Source organism: Apus apus, chromosome 5 (genome assembly GCF_020740795.1).
Source record: "Apus apus isolate bApuApu2 chromosome 5, bApuApu2.pri.cur, whole genome shotgun sequence".
Lineage (NCBI taxonomy): Eukaryota > Metazoa > Chordata > Aves > Apodiformes > Apodidae > Apus > Apus apus.
The window spans coordinates 17,723,315-17,747,149 of NC_067286.1; the positions used below are offsets into that span (position 1 = coordinate 17,723,315).

Consider the following 23,835-nt stretch of genomic DNA (forward strand, 5'->3'; position numbering starts at 1 on the left):
CTTTGGGCACACGCCGTTTCAGGGAATGCGCAACAATTACTCCCAACCCTTATCCCATACAGAAGGCAGAAATTAAGGTGCTCACAGACCTTCAATCCTCCCACACGAAGGCAACACAAGAGAGCAGGACCAGAAAAGTACCTGAAGGTGACGTGGAGTAGGTTGGTGTGGGCGTGGATGTGCTTTCAGAGGTTGCGGTGGGTGGTGCTGTGCCAGTTGTTGTCTCCAGGGTGGTTCCTGTGGTTGTTGTGGTTGTGCTGGTGGTGGTGCCAGGAGTCGTTGTGGTGGCACCACTAGGAGGCATGGTGGTGGGGCTGCTGGGAGTCTTTGATGGTGTTGGCGGGACAGTCGTGGTTGATACAGGTGAAGAGGACACTGTGGTTGTAGTGGGTGATGGTGGGGCTGTTAGAATCAGCAGGAACAGAGAAGACAGTGTCACAAAACCAAGCCCCACTCTCATTGCACACCAGGGTTTTCACTGAGTTAATTCTCCCCAGCTGGAGGAAAATATGCAACAGCAGCAAAAGAAGATTTCCTGCCAGATCACTATCTGTCTAAGTAGAGGCAAGACACCACAACAAAAAACCTCCTCAGAGCCCTGTTGGGTCATGAAACACAAGGGCTTCTACATAGGACCCAGAAACGCTCCTCACTTCTGAAGCACCCAGCCTGAGGGCCAGCTTTGGGCACACGCCGTTTCGGGGAACGTGCAGCAATTACTCCCAACCCTTACCCCATGCAGAAGGCAGAAATTAAGGTGTTCACAGACCTTCAATCCTCCCACATGAAGGCAACACAAGAGAGCACGGACCAGACAAGTACCTGAAGGTGGTACAGTCGTGGTGTAGGTTGGTATGGGCTTGGATGTGCTTCTGGTAGTGGTGGTGGGTGGTGCTGTGCCAGTTGTTGTTTCCTGGGTCGTTCCTGGGGTCGTTGTGGTTGTGCTGGTGGTGCTGCCAGGAGGTGTTGTGGTGGGGCTGCTGGGAGTCTTTGATGGTGTTGGCGGGGCAGTGGTTGTTTGCACCGGTGGAGAGGACGCTGTTGTTGTTGTGGACAGTGGCATAGCTATTAGAAACAGTAAGACAGAGATAAGGGGCAAAGTCTGATGTTCAATGAGTGGAACAGAATATGCATTAAAGAGAAGTTAAGCTTTAGGCAGCTGCTCAGCCCATCTCTTAACGCTGTAAAGGCCCATATCATTAGGCCTTCATTTCTGGCCCCAGCAAACAGGCTCGCTTCAACTCAGTGCACAGACAGGATCATGACAGTCATTTCCCAAGAAAGACACTAGTGTTGTTGCTGTAATGTGCCTCTCACTAAATCAAATATACCTGCCAATGGGTAAGGGATGAGGAGGAGTGAGCTTTCTGTCTGTGCTTTATTACTTGGAACACCTTACTATCTCATGGATTAAGAACCGAGATGGCAAGCTGTGGTTTGGGAAGGAAGTGTGCACAGGAATATGTTTGTGTATGATTGCAATGTAATTTCTCTGTGGTGCAATATCAGCCTGATGAAGAGGTTCACAGAGTAGTACTTAGTGGGTCTCAGCAGCTAAGGATGGCAGTTCACAGAAAGTGGCAGCCTGTGGAGTGAAACTGTTCCTGAAAGTCTTCCAGAGGAATCCATCTTTCCTAGATCTATAACCACAGGCAAGTGTTAGCATGGACAGAGGGAAACAGGAGGAGAATGGGAAGAAATTCTGCACAGCCCCAAACTGGCAGTGCCTAAAATGATGGTACTTTAAATCAAGGCCTACTCTGATCCTGTAGAATGGGTCCTTCTGGGAATCTTCTCTCCAGCAGAAAGATAGAACTCCAGACCATCATAAGTAAAATTTTCTATCAGCTCAGTGTCTGCTATGGAGATGACATGCCTTTGGCAGACAACAGCCCTTTGTTTCTCCTATGGCAAAGCAAGAGCATAGAGTATTGGTCTGCTATATACCTGAAGAGGTTGAAGTTACTGGGGTGGTGACTGGTGGTGTGAATTCGCTTGTGGTGGTTGGAGTGGGCATGGTTGTGGTGGTAATTGCTGGCTTCCTGGTTGTAGTGGTGGTGGGTACTGTTGTACTCGTTGTGACTGAAGTTGTAATTGGTGTTGAACTCGGTGTATATGGAGGCTCACAAGGAATTTCATGCCACTCACAACAGTTTACCCTGATTTCATAATTATAGCAAAGTTGCCACATATTTGGATCTTGCTCCTCATTTTTACAGATTAGTCCATATGTTACATTACACTCTACTTTCTGGCCAAGTTCCTCTAAACTCATGTTTGGTATATCTTTAGCCCTGCATTCAATTTTTTCAGGAACTTCACATATTTTGTTTCCATGTTCTTTTCTTATTGCATCATAGGTTTCATAGTCACCACCATCTTCATCAGGTTTACTAACATCAAACCACTCAGTCCAATTGCAGATTAATCCAAAGCATGGAGCTGCAAGAAAAGACAGAGATTCAGCATCTGAGCTTACAAGAACCTCCTGAGAAGGTTAATTTTGTATTCTATTCCATTAAGGACTGGAGCAATACATTGTTGCAACTTTTCATTTTGCCAGGAGAAAATAGTTCTAAAACGAGTTCTACAGAAAGCTTCATATAAAAATAAAATAATCCATCTGAAGCCTTTAAAGGTTTTTCTTCTGTCTATACTTATCACTTTTTTTACAATTAAAAAATACTTATTTTTGTTCTAAAAATATTTTTCTGTAGTGGCTGCCTTTAATTTACTCTTCCTTTAAGTGTTCCTTTGACATTTTGAATAAATTAGTTTTCTATTTAAAACTTACTTGTAGTTACTGGAGGGCTTGTAGTGGTAACTGAAATAGAAAAAAAAAAAGAAAGATTACTCTATCATCTGCAAGCCTTAGAAAAAACATAATTGTAGTTTTAAATATCCTAATTATGTTTTTTTAATGGAGATTACTGAGACAATTTCTACTGTCCCAGCAGGATATTGAGATGCTAACATATTTTTCGGTATTAGGAATGTACCCCATAAATTTGTAGTTACAATTTCTTCCATGAGAAGCAAATCAAGGTGCTAAAAATCTTTCTTAGTGTACTATGATAAAAATATTCGTAAGTATTGATCTATCTGTGCAATAGATATCTGTGTCAGCTATAAGCCCACATATTTGCACATTCTATGTTTAAAGCATTTTCCTTAAAGAAAATATTTTTTTAGATATGCATCTCAGTTGAAGGTTTACCTGTGACGGTAAGAGTACTGGTAGGAGAAGAGGTTGAAATGGTTGTAGGTGAAGCAGATGTTGGACAAAGATAAGTATCTCCAGGAATTATAGAACCATTTTCTGCACAAATATATGTTTTACATATGTCGCCATCCTGTATTTGTGCCACGATGTCACCCACTTCATAACTTGTTCCATTGATGACACAAGGACATCCTGCAAGAAAGAGCCTCACTTTGCAATTTTTCTACTACCATGTAAGAGATAAAGGCAAAATACGTATAAACAAGTAAGCATTTAAGTGAGTAATGCATGCTCCTTTCGGAGTCCTACCTGAAACTGAGATCTAGTACATCACGTTAATTTGTCTTTAAAGGAATTTATATTTAAAGTAACATTAAAACACAACTAATAAAGTCCTTAATAAAATTCTTGGTAGAACAGACTTACAAACAAACTTTTAAAATATTCTGAGAGAAATAACAACTGCAATTTACTATCTGATACTTTTCTATAATACTGTATTTTCTGGAAGTGCAAACTCTTGTAATGAAATCCATTAGTCTGGATATGGGACAAAGGGAGAAAGAATAAAACAATATGAGAAAGAGGGTGAACAAGAAGTACTAACACCAAGGTTCAACAAAAGTGCTGCCCAGTTTTCTTTGGCCAAAAAACTTACCTAGCATTAGAAAGAATTATTCCAAACCAGTACTAAGTCTGTTGTAGAGACACACATAGCAGATCTATGCACTTTTTTTCTTTTTATTTGTAAAAACAACCGAACGTAATTTACCTGGGACTGGTGTACAGTTTATGGATCCTGAGGGTTCACAGACACTAAAAGCAAAATTTGCAAAAATGAAAATATTGCAGATGTTTTATGATACTTGTTAGCAGAGCCAAGAGCACAGAAACATAGAAATTTGTTACTTGTTCTTCATGCATAACCCATGGGGTTTTTTGGGGTGTAATATTTTCCAGTATTGCCGGTCATTTTTTCATTGACTCTTGCATTATTTCATTTAATCATGCCTTTCATTTTTTCAGTATTTAAATGATGAAGAACTGCTTTGTGTGGCAAGCTGCAATTGTGCAATAGTAAGAACTGTTTTTTAAAGCAGTGGTCTAAATCAGGGGGTCTTTTGTCACTGTGTAGAGTCATAGATGTCAGTGCTATCATTAGTAAGGCTCTAGGAATGAGCAGTTAGTATTCAGCTATCTCAGGGCTGGTGTAGATCATTTTGGATTACAGTGATTTTGAAGTCCTAGTTTTAAGTGAGAATGCAGGGCAGAGTAACTAATCATTTCCCAAAAAGGCACAAGAATCAAAAAGTTGTTCTAGCAACACACCCAGGTTTTGTGGCATTAAATAATTTATGATAATTTGAAGTGTATATTTAGTGAATTTGCCAATAGACGTATTAGAATGACACTATCAACCTGAAATCTGAATTATTATGGGTACAGAAAGTTATTAATGAAAAATTTAGAAACTATATATAAATTGTAAGTGCAGAATTTTTTGTGTTTAAAGCCCAACTGGAATAAATGGTATTGTTCCTCAGATATGTATAGATAGATGCTAGAATATACCAGCTCTTTGGGTGAAGTTGCTTGAGGACCAGTAAAATAAATGAGAAGCTCAGCAGATATTTTTTTCCCCTGAATTACTGAAAATGGTTTTGCATTTTTTATATACCATTTTGTACAGTTCTCTTCTGTGGGTATTTCACTCCCAGGGGGAACAGAAGTTCCATTGATGTAACACCAACATTTATCTTCAGTCACACATTCCTTTGTCTCTTCATTATAAATAGGCTTGTCCTCAGGGCATCTGGGGTAGCAACCTGTTGATGACAAGTAGATCAGGATACATACAGGATGAAGAAAAGTATAGTTAACTCATGGATAGGATACTTTCTGAAGATAAATTATTCTCACTAAACCAAGTAGAGTGAAAGAAATTGCAGTTTTCTAATTCACATTAATCCTTGGACAGTCTATCAAAAAGACTTACACAATTCTCACTGATACTACTGGAATGAGGAGGATTAATTTAGACTCTAATCATAAAAATTGTTGTTTTTTCCTGGTTCAAAATATTTGAGAAAATCTGAATTTATATTCATTTCTATGGGCAGCTAGTAATTTTAAGACAAAGAAACATCCTGATTTTTCTACATATATTGAAATGTGATCACTATATCAATAACACTTTTGTGAAGAATATGGTAGTGGATTCATCAAGAAACATTTTTCACTACATTTATTGGAACATTAGACCTTGTTTATGTGCCGTTAATAAACCAAGTATCTCCACACCAACAGACAATGTATCTGCATTTTTCTGTACCCTTGGCCAGTGACCCAAACCCCACCTGCAAGGGACTGTCTGTCTATTCTCATTGTATTTTTCATGTAAATGCATTTTTTTTAAATTATTGTGTCTTGCTTCCAAAAAAACTCTCATAAAATCTAATTATTAATTACCTAACATCTGCTTTGTACTGTACTGGAGTACAAAATAGCCTATAAACTGAATGACTATGTAATTAACTAGCAGTTAACAGTTGCTTCACACTTTCGGACTGTACTAAAGATGTTCTAGCAGAAGTGTGTTCTAAAAACTGATTAAGAAAGATAATTGGATATATAATAAGCTGCCTTCTAACACTTCCCAAATTTTTCTAACAATCTAAGACAATCTATTTCAAAACACAGAGTTAACTTTTAATATTTTTTAATATATATTTTGGCTAGATTTTTTTTTACTTTTACCAGCAGTGCAAGCACTAAAACAGCAAAGTCCAAGTCTGGGCAGTTCTTTCCAGTCCCTAAACTGGACATAACTGTTTCCTGTTCAGACCAAAGGGACTGAGTCCAAAGCCATGGCTGTTTTCTCCAAATTCATCATGTGGTAAAACAGGAGATATTTTTCAAGACATTTGCATTCTTGGATCATTGCAATCCCCATAATGTGAAAATCCTTTTCAGTTATCAAGCATGAGGACTTTCATCTACTAATATCACATCTCTACACATACTTTGAGGTGTTCAATAGAATTTAAATGTCTTGTGCATCCTCTAAGTGTGATGGAATGCAAAATAATTTGGTTTAGTCACACACCTTACTCTTAAATGCAAACAAAAATGACGAAGACCCTCAGTAGCCCACTGACAATGTTTTTAATGTAATAAAGTAAAGATAGATCTGATGCATAAAGAATTATAAACCCACAACTACCAGTAACTTGCTTTTTTTGTCATATAAAATGTTTTCCTTCTCTTGAAATGTCCTTTAGCATGGGATGCAAAATAACAATGGTGTCATAATCTTGAATGTTTCAAGATATTATCCAAGCAGAGACCTAGTTTCGTGGCTGACAGCAATATAACTACCACCCACTGATGTTAATAAGTAATTAATTACATTATAGGAGACATATATATATATACATATATATATAAAACTGAAGACAAATTAAACATAACAGATTTAGGAACAAAGCTGATTTACTATTTCATATTGTTTAAATGATACTTTCACAAAGTTATATGAAATAGAACATAAAAATGGGAAGGAATTTATTACCTTCTAGGTATGGTACTGTAAAGTTGGTACTGACATTATTAATCATCCTGCAGGTCATGACATTACTGCCACAAGGCTCATAGTGCCAGTCACACTCATTACGAGGGTTGTAGTAGTCACAAAATATCGCTGATGAGAAAAAAAGATAAGCTGATTAAGAACCCAGTAGCAAGATCATAGCTGTGATCAGGTCTTAGAGGGTAACAGCTAAATACATTCAAAACAGCAAAATTTCTCTTGAAGTATAAGACCTGGACTTTCTTTTACTATACTTAAACATAGCATACCTAAAAATGTGGGGTCAAAACTCTGGGGCCCGAGATTTTCGTATTAAGCACTCAAGCCACAGAGTAAAAATGTTTGATTCAAATCACACACACACACAAAAAGAATTAGTGTTGATTTTAAATTTAAATGAATGGTTAATTTCTGGGAGTATTTTTCTTCCATAGCTACTAGCAAACTTTTAAAACCTCTTGCAGATTATGGACAGAGGAAGGAGCTGACTAAAACTACAATTTCCGTTTCACTGATTTCTTACACTTAAAAACTGTGACTAGCCTTCATACCAAACCAGAATGTTTTTTTTAAATTAAAAAATTTTACATTCCTGCCACTTAGAATCTCAAAATTTAGTTTTGAGCTCTTTTTGGAACATTAGCACTATTAATGGACACTGCTTAATATACCTAATACTGATTAGGTTCATCTACACAGGAGTGTTTCTGTATAGTTTTGCTAAAATCAAATTCTGAATAATTTGAAAAATGAGAAAGGAAAAAGACAGGAGTTGCAGTTCACAAATTACCAAGCAAAACCGAAGGATGACTTGAAACTTAGACTTAATATATTTTAAAAAATAGAATGTAATAAAGAAAACATAAAATGAAAAGTGAAAATGAAAAGAGAAAAGAGGAAAAGAGAGAAGAGAGAAGGGAGAAGAGAGAGGGGAGAAGAGGAAAGAGAGAAGGGAGAAGACAGAAGAGAAGAGAAGGAAATGGAAAAGAGAGAAAGAAAGAGGAAAAGGAAAAGGAAAAGGAAAAGAAAAAGGAAAAGGAAAAGGAAAAAGCCAGGCTAAATAAAAGACAATAGAAACACAGAAATTTACTAGCTCTGTTTGTTTATATTCTGCAAAAAAACCCAAAACTGCATTGCATAGCCTGTGTGACCTTGCAGTGATAGGTTTAATGATTTGACAGGCTTTCTGACAGAAGACAGAAATACACTGTTGTGCTTAGGTGTTACTCACGGCATATGTCAGGAGTTCTCCAGAAAACACAGGCCTGAGCCTTGGTACATTCTTGAGCATATGCAGCAACTGCAGAACAGAAGCACTCACAATCCCCACCACTATCACAAGAACAAGCATCATGAACACAAGCTTCATAGAAAGGAGTTGGATCCACCTGTTGGGAAAATAAATGATGCCACAATTCATCTCCAAATGTGTTTTCAAACAAGTAAGCTTGAGAGATCTCTTGAGATATGGAAATTGAAGTGGGCAGGAATGAGACTGTTTCTAAGAATTAACAAATCTCAAACACTATAGGTTTGAAGCTGTGTAATGTCTTATGGATAATAATAGACTTAAAGTAATGCAACACCTTCACAATTTGCTATGACAGGGGAAAAAAAAAATAAAAATTAGCAGTGCCCACATTTTCTAACAAGAGTTCCATTTCACTGCTCTCAAAACCAAGTTGGACTGATGCCAAAGAACTCATCTTCCAGCAAGCTTTGTCAACCAAGTGGTGAGCAATACCAGAAAGACTGCACTTCACAGCAAAAATAAAGCAGATAATTTTGTGCTTGCCAGTTTTTGAAGTTTATCCCCTTTTTTGCTTGGGACAATAGGATAAACTTAGACTGGATTTTGGCTGCTGAAGGAATCAACATAGAAACATATGAAGTTAGCTAAAATGATGATTCTGTGTGACTTTTATACTGTGAGTTAAGAACAAGTTGTTGTTGATACTACCATACTTCAGGAAAGAGAAATGAAACAGAGATGAGTGATCTATGTCAACTGTGTTCTGAAAGCTGCAGGTGTATGCTATGACAATTCAGAGGCACAGTACTAATAGCTAAGCCTGTCTAAATTGCGCCATGTCATTAATTTCCAAGAAGATCCCTTCTGTGGGCTGAATAAATATTACAAGGAACAGTGATCTCTTCAGCAACCACCTCTCAAATATAGTATGAATTTCTGTCAGAAGACAGGTCTGATGATTGCAAGGCCTTTCAGAACTTATAGCATTGACAGTCTCTCAACAAGAGACGGTGCAACTGCAGTACACACAGACTTATTAAGGATGCATTTATCAAGCTAACTTACACACCACTAACAGTGTACTATGGGCTTGTACAGTGGGGACTGGCACCACTATTGCAAGAGTCCCACTGTCACAGATACTCAAGCTACTTCAACTAAGGCTAGTTGAATTGTGCCAACACCTGTACTGAAGACTCAATTGAAGATTACTCTATTTAAACATCTCCAGTCACTTCTGATAATCCCTCTGCTTCTGCAGTAACAGAAATGCACTGTGCTGCCCCATCACTTAGTGACGTCTACAAACCTTTGAGTGACAAATTTGAAAGATTTCACTCCGGATGATGCTGCATTCTTTCTCTGCCCAGGACTTCCGATGAGGTTTCATGTCACAGGGCATAATCTCTTGTGTGACATCTGGGCACATGGAAGATTGCTTCCAGGAATTTCCAAACTTCAGAGCATTAGTTTCCTGCAGCCCATTTCTTAGTGTAAAGTCATTGTTAGACTTGTCATCAAAGTTACCACACAGACCACACACTTTGCCCTGGAAAAGAAAATTATCATATCCACAGCTTTTAAATCTGTAATAGAAGTGAGAAACAGACTCTAGTAAAGTAAGAGCAAAACATTGACATTAGAAGGACAACTGACTCTCCCTGTAAATGAAGCATTTTCATTTTTACTTCCGAATATTTTGTGCAGAAATTAGACCTTTATTTGTCTGTATACTCAGCAAACTATTCCATTGCTGTGTCTTTCCTCTTTGAAACCAATTAGATCTAGTGTATTTCCATGTCTGTGACCCTTCATCCAATATATAACACTAAAAAGTGGCTAAGTCTCTTTCAGCTGAGAAGAATTAATTTATTTTCCTTTCTTCTCAACTTATCATAACCCCACTATTAATGTAAAAGTGAGGGAATTTCATTCTGCTCAAAACTGTTCTTATTAAAAGCTTCTAACATAATTAGAACCTTTTCTTCATAATTTGAAAAAAAAAAAAGTAAAAAAAAAAGTCAAAAAAAAAAAGTCAGGGATTTTTTTTTCTTGAAAGGAATAATTTAGCAACTTATTCACAACAGTGAATTTTTGGTAGTGCTAATTAAGGTACACCAGCCCCCTCAAGCAACAGTATGTCCCTGTATATACAACCTTGCACATCCTCAATTCAGCCCAATAAATTCAGTACTCTGTAATTCAGCATGCTGTTTTTTAGAAATCAGAACCATTTCCACAAATTGCATAGGGATTTTGGTTTTATTTCCATGAAGGTTTCCAAGTGCATGTACCGCTAGGTTGCAAGCCCTAAATTACTTTGGATGCTTGGCCCTTAATATTCACAAACTCTGAATGCCTTAAACATTTAGCTTTATTGCAATCATATGCTATGCATCCTCTTAAAATGCATTAGAATGGGCTGTAAGAAACTCCAGTAGCACCTCTGCAATCTGTGATAGTAGTAATGTAAGCTAATCACCAATGCACAGAGGATATAACAATTAAAAATGGAGTCAGAATAAAAAAACATCTACATTTCCTTATCTCATTTATCTATTCATACTGCTTCTCAGAGAAGTCAGACAGGTCCTTACTTTGTAACTAGGGGACAGCTTGATGAAAACAGTAGTCTTCTTATCCCAGATAAGCATCACACCATTGCTAGCCTCAATAACAAGATAGAGGCCTACTGTCCTGTTCCAATAATGCACATCATCACCAACATCTCGTTGAATTTCTTTATAATCTTTGTTCTCCAATTTCAGTTCAGTTTTCTGAAAGGCAAAAAGATAAATATTAGAACACTAACTTTTATGAACAGAAAAATGCTACATGCTCGTAAGAGTACAGCTCATTCTGAAACCAATAGCTCAAAGTCTGGACTGATTTTCTAAGATGACGGAAAGTAGTAAAGCACCTTTGTCTGAGAGGGGTTTCAGTTCCTGAGAATCCACCCCTTTGCAGATTAATAGGGCCTCTAACATTTACTTTTTATAGAGGTTTTTAGTGATGTGACATTGCTTTTTTTTTTTTTTTTTTTTTTTAATACATGAATATTGATATATACTCACTGAGTATCATTACTCACCCCTAGAAATATTTTAATAGCCTTTGAGCAGGTTACTCCTGTAGTTCCACAAGGGACATTCTCTGTGATAACACTGAACGAGCCACTGGACTTCTTGTCACCACAAAAATCCTATTAAAAAAAGAAAAAAACAGCATAATAAAATTAGGTAGAATATTCAGTTTTTAGTTAAATCTAATAATACTGCTGTTTCATATGTGAAATCCTACATACGTATATTTTTACAGACACACAAACATATATATATATATGCATACATACATATAAACATCTAATACACTCTCATGTGTGGAAACACCTGGGAAACGGGTGGAACAAAAAACAAAATAATGAACATATCTTTAGATGAACATATCTTTGCTTTGTGAACTTAGGATTTTGATTTATTACACAAGCTGTTAGCTCTCAGTATAAAATAGCCCCATTGCATACAATTTATGATCACTGTATCAGAAAGAAAGCAAACATTCACAGCTTGCCTGCACTGAAAATACAGACTTTATCTTGGCAGAATATTTAAACACCTCAGGAAGAGTGATGGCAGGCAATAAGAAATGACAAAACCAAGGAAGAAAATAGATGCTTCAAGGCAATCGAATGCCCTTTCAGCCCTCCTGACAAACTTTACCTGAGTAGCCACATATTCACAACTCCCATCAAAGTCATAGAATTTTCCATCAAAGGTTATATAATGGCCACTTCCATATACCGTACAGGTTCCATAGCACACATGTTCAGTGCAGCTCCAAACCCCTTTTTGGCAGGTACTAGAAAAGAGCAGAAGAGTTGAATTTTCAGATGTCATCAAGAGTGTTCTGTTTGGGAAACTGCAGAACAAATCAAGCAGCTACCTGATACAATGTGATATCATAATATCACAATATCCATTTCAATATTCCAGAGTGTCTTAAGTCTCAGCTTCAATAGTTTAGCTTGTTTTGAAGACTATAAAATTATTTTAAACTCTGGCCAATAACTTTTTTTTTAGATTTGACAGCATTTCTATTAAAAAAATGAGTGCACTATCTCAGCAGGACATTCCTACTGAAAACAGAGATAGCTATTACTCCAATATTTTCAGCACAACCTGTATTTCCTCAGATGGCAAAAAGTATGCCAGAAAATAAAGGTTTATACTTGCAGCCATAGCAGCCAGTGTAGTACATAAGCCTAGACATGTCTATTAAATTACCCCTATATATTATAGAAACGAGTACAAAATTACAACTTACCAGGTGTTGCAGTCCACTGTTATCTTCTGTCCAGGAGAATACCACTGGTTGTTATGAATGCATGGGCAGTCCCTCTCCTCAACACAGCCCCCTTTCCCATCATCAAATAGACCTTCAGGACACACACAGCCTGAGACACACTCTGCCTGGAACTAGAGAATATAAGAAGAAGTTGTCAATTTGTGAAAAAGCACTGCATTTTTCTGCCACTTCTTTATAAGCACTCTGGTAAAAACTGCCAAAATTATATTGATTAGTTTTAGAAGATTTTTCTTTCTAGGTTTCTAATGTTCTCCTTCTATTTTTTGATTGCTTAAGAACTGAAATTGTATTTCACTTGGGAGGTATTACTCAGCTGAAGTTACAGTAAAAAAAGACAGCAAAACCATAGGGGAAATCACCATGGAATTGGAAACAGAGTAGTATCATGGGGAGAAAATAAAGGAAGATCAAACCAAAGAAAAAAAACCTGTTAGTTACAACAGCATTCTCCACGTTGCACTGACTATAGCATAAATTAATCATAATATGGTGCAAAATTAAATACATACATGATCATTTCGAGGAGTATGACAGCTAAGTTGTACAGGTGTTTGCGAAGTCCACTTTGGGGATGCATTGCAGTCAAAGTAGGTCTTGTTAGAAGAACATTCTGTTGTTGCACCTGAAAAGTACATTGTTGGTTGAGATGACTCAAGAAAAGGCAAAAGAAAAGTGTGCGAAATGTGGTAGTTACCGAGAGAAACCGAGAGAAAACCGAGAGAAAAAATTATCTGTATGAAAAAAAGAGGCTGGGTGAAGACAGAGAAAAAGTGGAAACACTTAACTGTTTCACAGAAAGAGAAGAAAACAAACATGCAAAACAAATAATTGGAGAATTGAAGTGGAAAGCGTAGGTTTGGGTTTGGAGGTTGGGTTATAGTTTTTAATTTATTTTACTTTATTGAATGTAACTTACTTTTCATTCTTATTTTCACGGAAGTACACTGCACCTTTGCATTTCGGCAAACACTGCAAAAGAAGTGAGGTAGAAATTACAGGATTTATTTATAAAAATTTGAGAGTATTTATCTGCCATATCCTGCATAATTTCTACTGATATTTCACAGTGAACTCTACTGAAGCACACTCATGAATTTTCACTTAGAGAAAAAGTGCAGCAAGATTTTAGGCATAATGCACAGAAAGATTATGCTTTAAGGAATGACAGCGATTCTAGTATTCCAGTTTCTTTTCTATTCTATTCTATTCTATTCTATTCTATTCTATTCTATTCTATTCTATTCTATTCTATTCTTCTAGTAACCTTGCTACTATACTTTCTGATTACTCAGGAGACAGAAAATTATGATAATTTAAATCCAAGTCTTCACATGAATACACAATATATTTTCATGTTTATTCAACTATTATGCTACAAATTTGTTCTCTGGTATGTTTCATTTGCCAGATGAGAGGAAGTATTTCACTGTTTGCAGCAATCAGTTGCCGGAGGTCATGATAAAAAGTACCATAACAGTGACTGTTGCCTTCAAAAGCCTATGCTACAGTAATTATATGCTACAGTAATTACGTATCAAGGGGACCTTCCTCCAGAGGAAAACACAAGAAATCTGCCTCTGACATAACATGATAGCTGACCCTTTCTTTCTTTTTACCCCTCCACTCAACAAAGCCCTATTAACAGTGCAGCTTCAGGGTGATGTTTATCTATGAAGGCCAGTACTCACATCTCTAACCAAAAAAGCTGTACTTCTCAAATATTAATAAATTACATTGCAGCAGGATGGTGCTTTGCTCAGTTTGAAGATGGTGTGAAACATAATACAAATGTTTATTAAAGCACAATAAAAAATCTAAGCAGCTTACATGTAATAAGCAAAATTTAAAAGGGCTTTTATCCCCACAAACAAGTAGCCACAATAAAACATACCAACGTTCTCCATCTTTTATGACATATTCCCCTGGTTCCAGGTATGATCCCTTGTAATAACATGGGCATTTAGAGATGGGCACACAGTTATCTTGATTATCCAAGTATGTGTTATACGGGCAGCCACAGCCATCCACAGGAGCAAAGTCTTGGATGCAATGTTTTTCAGCATCAGCAAATGAACGACAGGTTTGCTGGCACATTGTAAGATTGTAAAGGAAGATTTGATTTCCAGGACAGGCAGACACTTCACTAGCTGGAGGGAGAAAACAAACAAACTGATAAATATGGGATGCAGGATGGACAATGTAATCTTCACATTTCAGGTTTTGTTTTTGTTCATGTATTATGAAATCATAAAAATACTCCCTTAGATTTTATTAAAGCACAAAAACATCCTAAGTCACAAATAATGCTATGCTAACTTCATTTACCAGCTGAAGGCTTCTTTTTAACTGCTACTTATAGTTTCTACTTTCATACCTGTATTTGTTTCACACACTGGTAATCAGAGAGAGAGCACAGTATAATAAGCTCTTAGTCTCAACAATATTGTACTGTTGGTGAAAAGCAAGCATAATGACAAAGACATTGATAAGCTAAGACAACATAAAAGCCATGATGGCTGGGATTCCATGAGTCCAAGACAGAAACAATGTTATTATTTAAACTGGGGAAAGAAGGTGAAAGTGAAAAATATTGCTTTCTACTTATGAATATGTCAGGAACATATGACAGCTGAAGAATATAACATGAACTAGTAAATCTCTTTTTAAGTCCATTAGACATTTTTAAGATATTCCAAGTCCCTTAACATTCAGATGACTGACAACCAAATTCAGAGAGAACCTACTTAATTCTCCTGGCTATTTAATTCCCCAGAGATTACAGTTCCACTACTTACTGCAAACACTTTTTCTCCAGCCTCCCAGAATAATTCCTTTGAAAGCACAGGCCCTTGAGTAAGATGAGAGGGCAGCACACAAGCATTCTTCACTGTCTTCGCAGAGGCAGGTGTCATATTTACATTTCTGAAAGAAGAATAAAAGGGTCAGTAAGCCCACAGGAAACCAATGGACAATTGCAACTCAGTAGCTATGAAATATCCCGTGTTGTTCTTCTGACATAGTTTTTATTAATTCCTGTCATCAAAGAACAAAGACTTAAATTTCTGCTTCATTTCATACACAAGGAAAATATTTAGATTCTTATCCTAACCAAAGCCAAGTCTTTTAAACCTCTAACAAGTAACCAGTCTCCTAACATCTTTCTTTAAGGATTTTGATACCGTTCTTTCTCAGTTACAACGAGAAATGCAGAGACCCATAAAAATAAGGAATCATAATGGCAAAATGGTACCAAGATCTATAGAGGTCTTAAAAAAATTTAGCCCAGGCTGAGTTCCAGATACAAGCAAAGAATCAGGAATTTTTTTTTGCTGAGGTAAGCCTCACCGCTAAACAGTGATGAGCACAGGGGAAAAAGAAACCAAGTTGATTCTGGCATGATAATTATTTGGTGTTAGATTCCAATCAATACACAAAACTTAATAAATATTTATCCTTTTTTTTTTTTTTCTGACTTAACAGAAATTAAATTATAAGGGTAGACTTGAACTTTTTTGGCACACCTGCACCTCTTGAATCTTCTTTCCATTTGAAATATCCAATCCAATAAAAATTCAGATTAAATACAAATCAAAATTAAACAGAAGAATTAATTTACCCTTTTCTTCAGCAACACTCCCTAGGAATCATAGAATCATCAAGGTTGGAAAAGACCTTCAAGACCATCATGTCCAACCCTACAACCCCTAATCACTAAACCAGCTCTTGAAACTACATGTCTGCCCATTTTTTGAACACCTCCAAGGGATAGTGCCTCCACCACCTCTTCATCATTGGAGAGACTTTGTATGCATGTTATGCTATCTCAGTTAATCACTGCAAAAACTTCACCAGCTCTTATGGGCAAGCTATTAAAATGTTTCAACAAAGATAAATGTCTACAGTCATCTGTTTGAAATAAAGCAGTAGTAAAAACAGTGGAAGACTGCAATACCTTATAGTATTCTGAAGGATCAATGACTGAGTGACATCTTGCAAAAGGACCCTCTGAGTTCTTCAGCAAAGAGCACCAATGCTCAGCATAATTTGCTGCAAAAAAAAAAGAAAAAATGTAATGATAAAATTTTATTAAGTACGTTCACTTATCTTCCTTGTGTCATGTCTATTTTTGTTGTCACATAAACACAATGCAATAATACAAATTATAGAACTGTGTGGACTTTGGAGAATGAAGAAACTATATGCAATCACTGCACATACATTTCTAGTTTCTGATTCAGTTATCTAGCAGTAAACACCCAGTCATAAAATAAAAAAATTGTATTTTACTGCTGCAACTTTTTAACATGTAATTGTGTCAATCATTTCCATTTAGGGAACCATAAAGCTAAGTTAAATAATATTAGGAAATACAAGTTGTTTTTGAAGAGAATACAAATTAATGATGTTGCTTCCCTATCTTCCAGCTCAAGATTCCACTACAATCACTCCCTAAAATTTCACTTCAATTTGATGGGAAATCAGTCCTCATATGTATACATACTTTCAGAAATTAAATATTAATTTGGCAGTCCACTAGAAAAACTTCAAACACTTACATGCCTATTGCAGTAATATACAGTAAACTCTGCTCCTTCTGGCAGCAGCCAACTATCTGACTTCTTAGTGTGCTTACCGCTTTCAATGCTGAGACTGCAGGGATCTTCCAGGTTTTCTGCCTGGTCTGTACATGTGGACTGAGCTTTCCATGAATTAGCAAAGGCAGATCCTGTAGCTTCTACCAGCCCACTGGTTGTTTTAAAGTCATCACCTTCCTTTCCATTAAAGTTTCCACAAAGGCCTATTGATAAGAAAGTTACAATTTTACCCAATTACTACTTATTTCTGTTCTAAAAGGTCAAAGGGAAATGGACAACTGATTGTAAACATTAGAAAGAGAAGTTCAGACAGCTTATTATTGCACCTCAATATTATGCATACCATAAGTACTGATGATTTAGGAGCCCTATTTTAAATCTTTAACCTCTTGACAAGAATAGTCTTCATGAAGATACCTCTGCCTCAGGAGATCACCATCCTAACCTGCACTTTTTATGTTTTCTGCTGATATTAAAATCACAAAATGCACCAAAAGCTTGGTTTTGTGGATAGTTAAAAAAAATCTGAATATAAAAGTGAGGAATATTCTAAGAAACATTAATGTACTGACACTATAGTGAGAGGTCACTTCAATCTGAAATAGCAAAATTGCATTTCTAGTTAATGCTTTTTCAATGTTTTTGGGTTCTGCTTTTAGTTTCCTCTCCTTGAATCAATAAGTAGCATGAATTATCACCCATGTAAAAATACTTGACTCATCAGCTGTGGAACAACATGGCTTTTCTTCCTGTTTCAATAGACACTTGCCTTGAAGTTTTCCTTGAATTGATTGATCCACAGTCACAAACAACTGCATGACTGGAAACAACTGGATCTGCAGCTGAAGCCCAAAAGAAGTTTGTACAACAAAGTAGGAAGAAGATGGCTTGAATACAGAGAAGCTGGCTGAAAAACAAAACATGAACTATGCAGTAAACACACACATAGGCTGCCAAAAGAAGCACTTCTTATTAGCATCTAGCATATCACCTGCCACAAAAACTCTGAGGTCAGGATCAAATTAATCTTTTTTTTTGTTTTTCTCTAAAATCTAAAAATCACTGGTAACTACATAACTACATTCAATGCTGGTCCCCACTAACTTAACGGGTTGATTACCTATAATGACTCAGCCCTGGGATCAGAACCAAATTCAGCTTTTCTGCAGTACATCTTCAATGCTAACTCATTAATGCTGTTCTTTGTCCAGAAGGATACACTTAGAGACAGTATCAAAAGATTTGCAAAAGTCCAAAAAAACCAACACCTACTGCATAACAGATTTCTTATAGCAAATCTATTATCAGATGCTGTATTTATCTATTTGATCTACTTATTAGTTGGTCTATTTTATTGCCTAGAGCACTTTAGTTTCTCTAAATTTTCAGCTACACACTGCAATTGCTTTTATGCAAGCATTCATTAATCCCATTAATAGTTGTCTTTTATGATAAAGAATTACATTCCTGCAAGTAACTTGCCATCTGCAGAGGGGTCGGTAAATAGGAAACAACACATACTGTACTAGTGTGCTGTCTCTAAAAAGGGGTGATAAAGAGAAGTTCGTTCTTTTTGAAAGCTGCTCCCAGAGCTTACAGCTGTTGCTTGATAATGACCTTCCACCAGAAGTAAGGTTGACCTGAGTCAACCTCCAAATCCACTGATACATGCTTATGTATCAAGTGAACTGGGAAGATGAGTGGGTGCTACACCTCCTTCTTTCCTGCCTTAGTTAACCAGCAAATAGAGCACTTACCATCTCCCAGACTTTTCATCCACAAGATAAATAAAAGCATGGGGAAGAAGTGGGGTGGGGTAGACTGCCTGAGCCTCACTATGTGTGATTTCTGCAACATGCCCACACCATGCAGCCAGACTTTGAAAGTGTTAAATACACCTCTTTATAGGCAAGTTAAGCTACCTAATTTAAAGTTAAGGCATAACAGTTCCTCTTTCACCAGCTGCATGCTCTATTAAAAAAGTGAAGTGACATTTTTTGCAATCATCTGCTGTATATTCAGTCTGCCCATGAAATTCTGAGTGGAGAGTATTAAATCACATTCATCTCCAGGTTGTTCCAGAATCTGAACAAACTTCATATGCCTCTTTTCCACTTTTACCTCTGAAAAAAATACACCTCTACATGAGAAGTCAGGTGTGTGACAAATGAAAAACAAGGCTATGTCCCTTACCTGACACATGAGGCACATTCACTGTCATCTCATTCAGTAGCACACTGCCATCTGATCTGAAAACCACCACCTGTACAATAGCAAATAGAATCAATGAAGTTCCAGGTACTGAGAGGAAAAAGAACTAATTAAAAATAAGTAAGTAAGTAAATAAATAAATATTTAAGAAGAGAACCTTTTGGCACATTTAGACTGTGACTAGAACTTAAAATCTTTGAAAGGGAGAATCTGTCTGAAAACCAAAAGTGTCAGCAGACTCGTAGGACACAAGTAAAAATTAGTCTTGCTATTCAGTTTTTCACTTACAGCTAGCTACAACATACTATAACAGTAACAAAATGCAAAGCTTGTTTACATTGGACACCTTGGTTTCAGCAAGTAAAAGAAAATACTGGGCCTTCAGGATCTACAGCACGTTCCTCTTTTCTATAAAGGCACATGCCACAGTTTCAGTGTAATAGTTCAGTATGATTCTGACATGGTAAGAAAGCAGCTTGTTAAACTTCCTCATAAAACGATACTCTGTACATACAGAAACATAAAATGACGAGTTTCTGATTTGGTTTGATTTTGTTCTAGTTATGCTGGTAATGACACAGAAGAACAGAAAGTCAGGAGGAAAATTATGTGTACATGTATGTAAAATTATATGTAAATATAGTATAGATATTTCCATAACCAAATGAAAGTGAATGAAAATTTAAATATTAGGAAGGCTGGATCATATCAACATTCAAAGATGGGATCTCTTCTGAAAAAGACTCATTTAGACATAGAAAAATGTATCTGAATAAAGTAAATACTGTGATGGGAGGAAGAAAGGTACTTTTTTTTTTCCAGTCAGCCTGGAATACAGTGACAATAACTATATAGTGCAGAGCAGAGAAGAGGGGAAAATGTCAGCTTATTTGAATCTCATCTTTTCTTCAGCTTAGGTCTATTCCGAGTTCTCAAGGCAGAAGTCTGAGTTGTTTTGCAGCCTGTCTGAAGTGCGTTATCTATCCACAATGGCAACTCCCAAAGAATTAGTTACTGCTTCACAGTAAGGGAAATATATTAATTTTCAACTTCTCTAGCAGAACTCACAAAACACTTACATTCTTTTTGTGATCTACTAGCAGCACAACAGTCTTCAAACAGGTCTGCCTGTGTGTGGAGCCACAGGGAGCCAGCTCTGCCAGGAGAGCATGACTGTCGTTTACAGTACCCTACAATAACAGGGAAACAAATATCCATTAGTCCAATTAAAAATCTCATAAGATTAATTCCAAAGCAAAACCTGTTATGATAACAAGCACTATAGAGCTTAACTATTAAGACCAGTATTTTAGCACTGGCATTGAAAGCTAAACCATCTTGCAAACAAATTCAGTAGTATGGTTTCTACTTCAACAAGATCTTTGTTGTTCTCTAGAGGAACAGGCACCAGATATGTTACAGATAGATGAATGAAATAGCTGCCTAGTCCTTTTGCCTTTGACAATCACAGACAGAAACAGCTACTATAGATCTGGCTGAGAGCTTCTAATCCTGAGAATGGCTAATTTTTGCAGTCTACCTATCCATGCAGCTAGAGGGTCCTTTGTTTTCTTATACTTGATGGATTCCATTGAATAATGACAGCATACCTAGACTACTATCTGGCTAAGTTAATCACCCATTGCAGTAAGTGCCTGACTGCCCAACTGCCCAACTACTCTGAATTTTCGAGTACAACTTTCAGCATTTCTGCTTTCCTCATGCCATAAAAAAGGAATAAACCATCAGTTGACAGCTGTTACATAGCACAAGAGAAAAGTCCTTCAGTACACAATACCTTGGCCACCACATAGTAGCAGTCTCCATGAAAGGTATATTTCTTCCCATCAAAGGTTGTAATATGGGATCCTCCTTCCACTGAACATGTGCCTGGACATGGTAAATCTTTGCATGTCCATCTGCCTGAATCACAGGTGCTGTAAGCACACAAATAATAAAAAAATGTTTGTAGATATTACCAGAGCTGAGAGCACTGTAATAATCTGCATACCTAGCAAGCAGCAAGATAACCTCAGGTGTTTTAAAACTGTATCTTTGACCTTTTCCTTAGGATTTTCCATCTGCCATATGCCATGGGTACAAGAATATTTTTCAGAAAATTAGTTGTATAGACATGCAACATAAATGTTAAGTTTAGAAGGTTTTGGGGAATTCTCCTAGGACTAAGTGGAAGATTGAAAAATGCAGACTCATTTACCATAATTCAAATAAAGGTACATAAACAACCATGACCCTTACCATTCTTCACATTCATTGATAATGCTTTCTCCAGGTGAATACTCCTTTCCATGGAGTTTGCAGTGGCACTGGCTAACAGGTATGCAGCCTTTTTCAGTAATATCATCATACACCATTCCTGCAAAGCACAAACTATTCCATCTTATTCTGAAATAACCAGTTTCCACAGGGGAGAAACTCTCAGAGGAGGTATGCCCTCACTTTGACACATAAAGCAGATGCTGAGATTATCAAAACTGTGAAGAATGCTGTTTCTACTTTTTGTAGTATAAGATACATGGAAAACACTTTTATCCAGCTTTGAAAAGCTGAGTCTATCCATATATATAACTACATATGGAAAGCTTAATATAAGTATACAAGAACAATTTCAGAATTTTCAGTCCTCCTGGCGTATTCTGCAGACTATCATTGTAATCTTTTGTCCTAGGTTTGGCAGTAATTCTAACAATTTCACTCGCTGTCCTTTGTTATAACTCTCTCGGAAAATTATGTCTCAGAACTATTCAACCTATAAATCATGATTTTCTATGTATTACCAGAGGTCTAAAGACTCAGTTGGACTAGGTGACCTTTAAAGGCCCCTTCTAACCTGAATCATTCTATGTAGTCTATTTCTTGAGAATCAAAAAGTAGATTTATTATCTACCATTGTGTTAAAATGATTTAAATATTAAACAATTGATTAATTAATCAGTTATTACCCTATTTTTTAAAAACACTGTAATTATGTTCTTGGGGGGGGGACGGGACAGAAATAATGAGTAGTGGTACTAGTTTTTAAGCTATAATTTGAATACATTCAATAATTCAGTTGTAACCTCATTTGCCAGATCTCTGAGTTTTGTTTCATATGTAACAGGTAAAATAATACTTGCCTTCAGGGCAGAAACAACCATCCATGTGGTGCTCCTCACAAAGACTGCTGATCTCAAAGTGTGAGCAAGTGTCCATGCAGGGTGAACTGCTTTCTCTATATACCATGGTAGCAGGACAAGTCTTGGCTGAAAGAATGAGAAAGACACCATCAGTTATTTGAGTGTAAAGTCCGTAATTCCTCAGGGATCATATCCCCTCCTCCCCTCAAGACAGTGATGTCCCAAGGCAGACTCCATCTGGAAAAACATGTTCATTAGTTCCTAAAGGGCTTTCCCTGCTTTTTATATTTTCTTATTTTGTTCTCAAATAGATCAAATTATCCCAGCCATCCATCATATCAGACCTCATAATTTTTTAGTGGATACAGAATTTTACTTGCTGAAAAAGATTTCTTAATAATAAAGGTAAAAGAAGAAGAAAACAGGAAGAACATAGTATACAGTTTATTGGAGGACTGGTGTGAAATTTAAAATACATGCCTATAATTTTGTAGGAAAAAAAAAATTACTTAAAATGTTTCACAATGCTACATCCATGAAATGTTTGTGTCTTTGTAAAATGTATTTAGCTGCTTACGGCAAAAGTCCTGTGTCCTCCATTCACCCGGCCGGCCACCCGCATGTGAGCACTGGCGAGAATACTCAGAGATGGTGCTGCAGAGGCAGAAGGAGTCCTCCTTCCCATCACAAGCACACTTGTCCTGCATGCAGGCTTGGATGTACATTTCCAAATTAAGACGTAACCGACAGTCAGCAAATGCGGAGGAAGTCAGCAACTTCTCACACTCATCACGCTAAGGAGGAAGAGTAATATTTAATAGATTTCTAAGCACTTGAGCTTCTAGACACTTCCTGTCTTGCCATAGAAACTGTTGTCTTCTGAACAACAATTATTCAAGGAAGGAAGAAGAAACCATTTACCCTGAAAGGGACAAAGTCCTCACCACTCCTCACACTCTAATTGCTTGTAGCACAAGTGTCTCCATGTGCCCATGAAAGTGAAGTTCACCACTAGGAATACTCACATGTTCATTACAGCTTGGGAGAGCCTGGGTTTCATCAGGATCTTCACATTTGTCACCAGGTTTGTTAATCTTCTGTAAATTCCCATATGTAATTGAATTGTAGCTTGTAACTATTATAAAAAAAGAGAGGGGGGAAAAATTTAGAAAGAAAGAAAGAAAGAAAGAAAGAAAGAAAGAAAGAAAGAAAGAAAGAAAGAAAGAAAGAAAGAAAGAAAGAAAGAAAGAAAGAAAGAAAGAAAGAAAGAAAGAAAGAAAGAAAGAAAGAAAGAAAGAAAGAAAGAAAGAAAGAAAGAAAGAAAGAAAGGAAGAAAGGAAGAAAGGAAGAAAGGAAGAAAGAAAGAAAGAAAGAAAGAAAGAAAGAAAGAAAGAAAGAAAGAAAGAAAGAAAGAAAGAAAGAAAGAAAGAAAGAAAGAAAGAAAGAAAGAAAGAAAGAAAGAA

General features: G+C 36.7%; 1 protein-coding gene across 1 annotated transcript in view; it reads right to left on the bottom strand.

Annotated features, from left to right (window-relative positions):
- The window catches only part of MUC2 (mucin 2, oligomeric mucus/gel-forming), a 58,283-nt gene that overhangs the window by 28,670 nt on the left and 5,778 nt on the right, over positions 1-23,835 (bottom strand). The window contains exons 5-32 of the mRNA XM_051621065.1: positions 23,398-23,507; positions 22,950-23,166; positions 22,373-22,498; positions 21,495-21,612; positions 21,034-21,172; positions 20,315-20,425; positions 19,218-19,287; positions 17,794-17,931; positions 17,063-17,227; positions 16,382-16,476; positions 15,221-15,351; positions 14,321-14,572; positions 13,346-13,398; positions 12,939-13,051; positions 12,388-12,539; positions 11,784-11,922; positions 11,156-11,266; positions 10,662-10,841; positions 9,374-9,613; positions 8,044-8,200; positions 6,795-6,923; positions 4,902-5,049; positions 3,996-4,039; positions 3,218-3,415; positions 2,795-2,824; positions 1,948-2,442; positions 823-1,065; positions 142-402 (exon numbers count right to left, since the gene is read on the bottom strand). Coding sequence (XP_051477025.1) covers positions 142-402; positions 823-1,065; positions 1,948-2,442; positions 2,795-2,824; positions 3,218-3,415; positions 3,996-4,039; positions 4,902-5,049; positions 6,795-6,923; positions 8,044-8,200; positions 9,374-9,613; positions 10,662-10,841; positions 11,156-11,266; positions 11,784-11,922; positions 12,388-12,539; positions 12,939-13,051; positions 13,346-13,398; positions 14,321-14,572; positions 15,221-15,351; positions 16,382-16,476; positions 17,063-17,227; positions 17,794-17,931; positions 19,218-19,287; positions 20,315-20,425; positions 21,034-21,172; positions 21,495-21,612; positions 22,373-22,498; positions 22,950-23,166; positions 23,398-23,507 — 4,365 coding nt within the window. The remainder of the gene's footprint in view (positions 1-141; positions 403-822; positions 1,066-1,947; positions 2,443-2,794; positions 2,825-3,217; positions 3,416-3,995; positions 4,040-4,901; positions 5,050-6,794; positions 6,924-8,043; positions 8,201-9,373; positions 9,614-10,661; positions 10,842-11,155; positions 11,267-11,783; positions 11,923-12,387; positions 12,540-12,938; positions 13,052-13,345; positions 13,399-14,320; positions 14,573-15,220; positions 15,352-16,381; positions 16,477-17,062; positions 17,228-17,793; positions 17,932-19,217; positions 19,288-20,314; positions 20,426-21,033; positions 21,173-21,494; positions 21,613-22,372; positions 22,499-22,949; positions 23,167-23,397; positions 23,508-23,835) is intronic.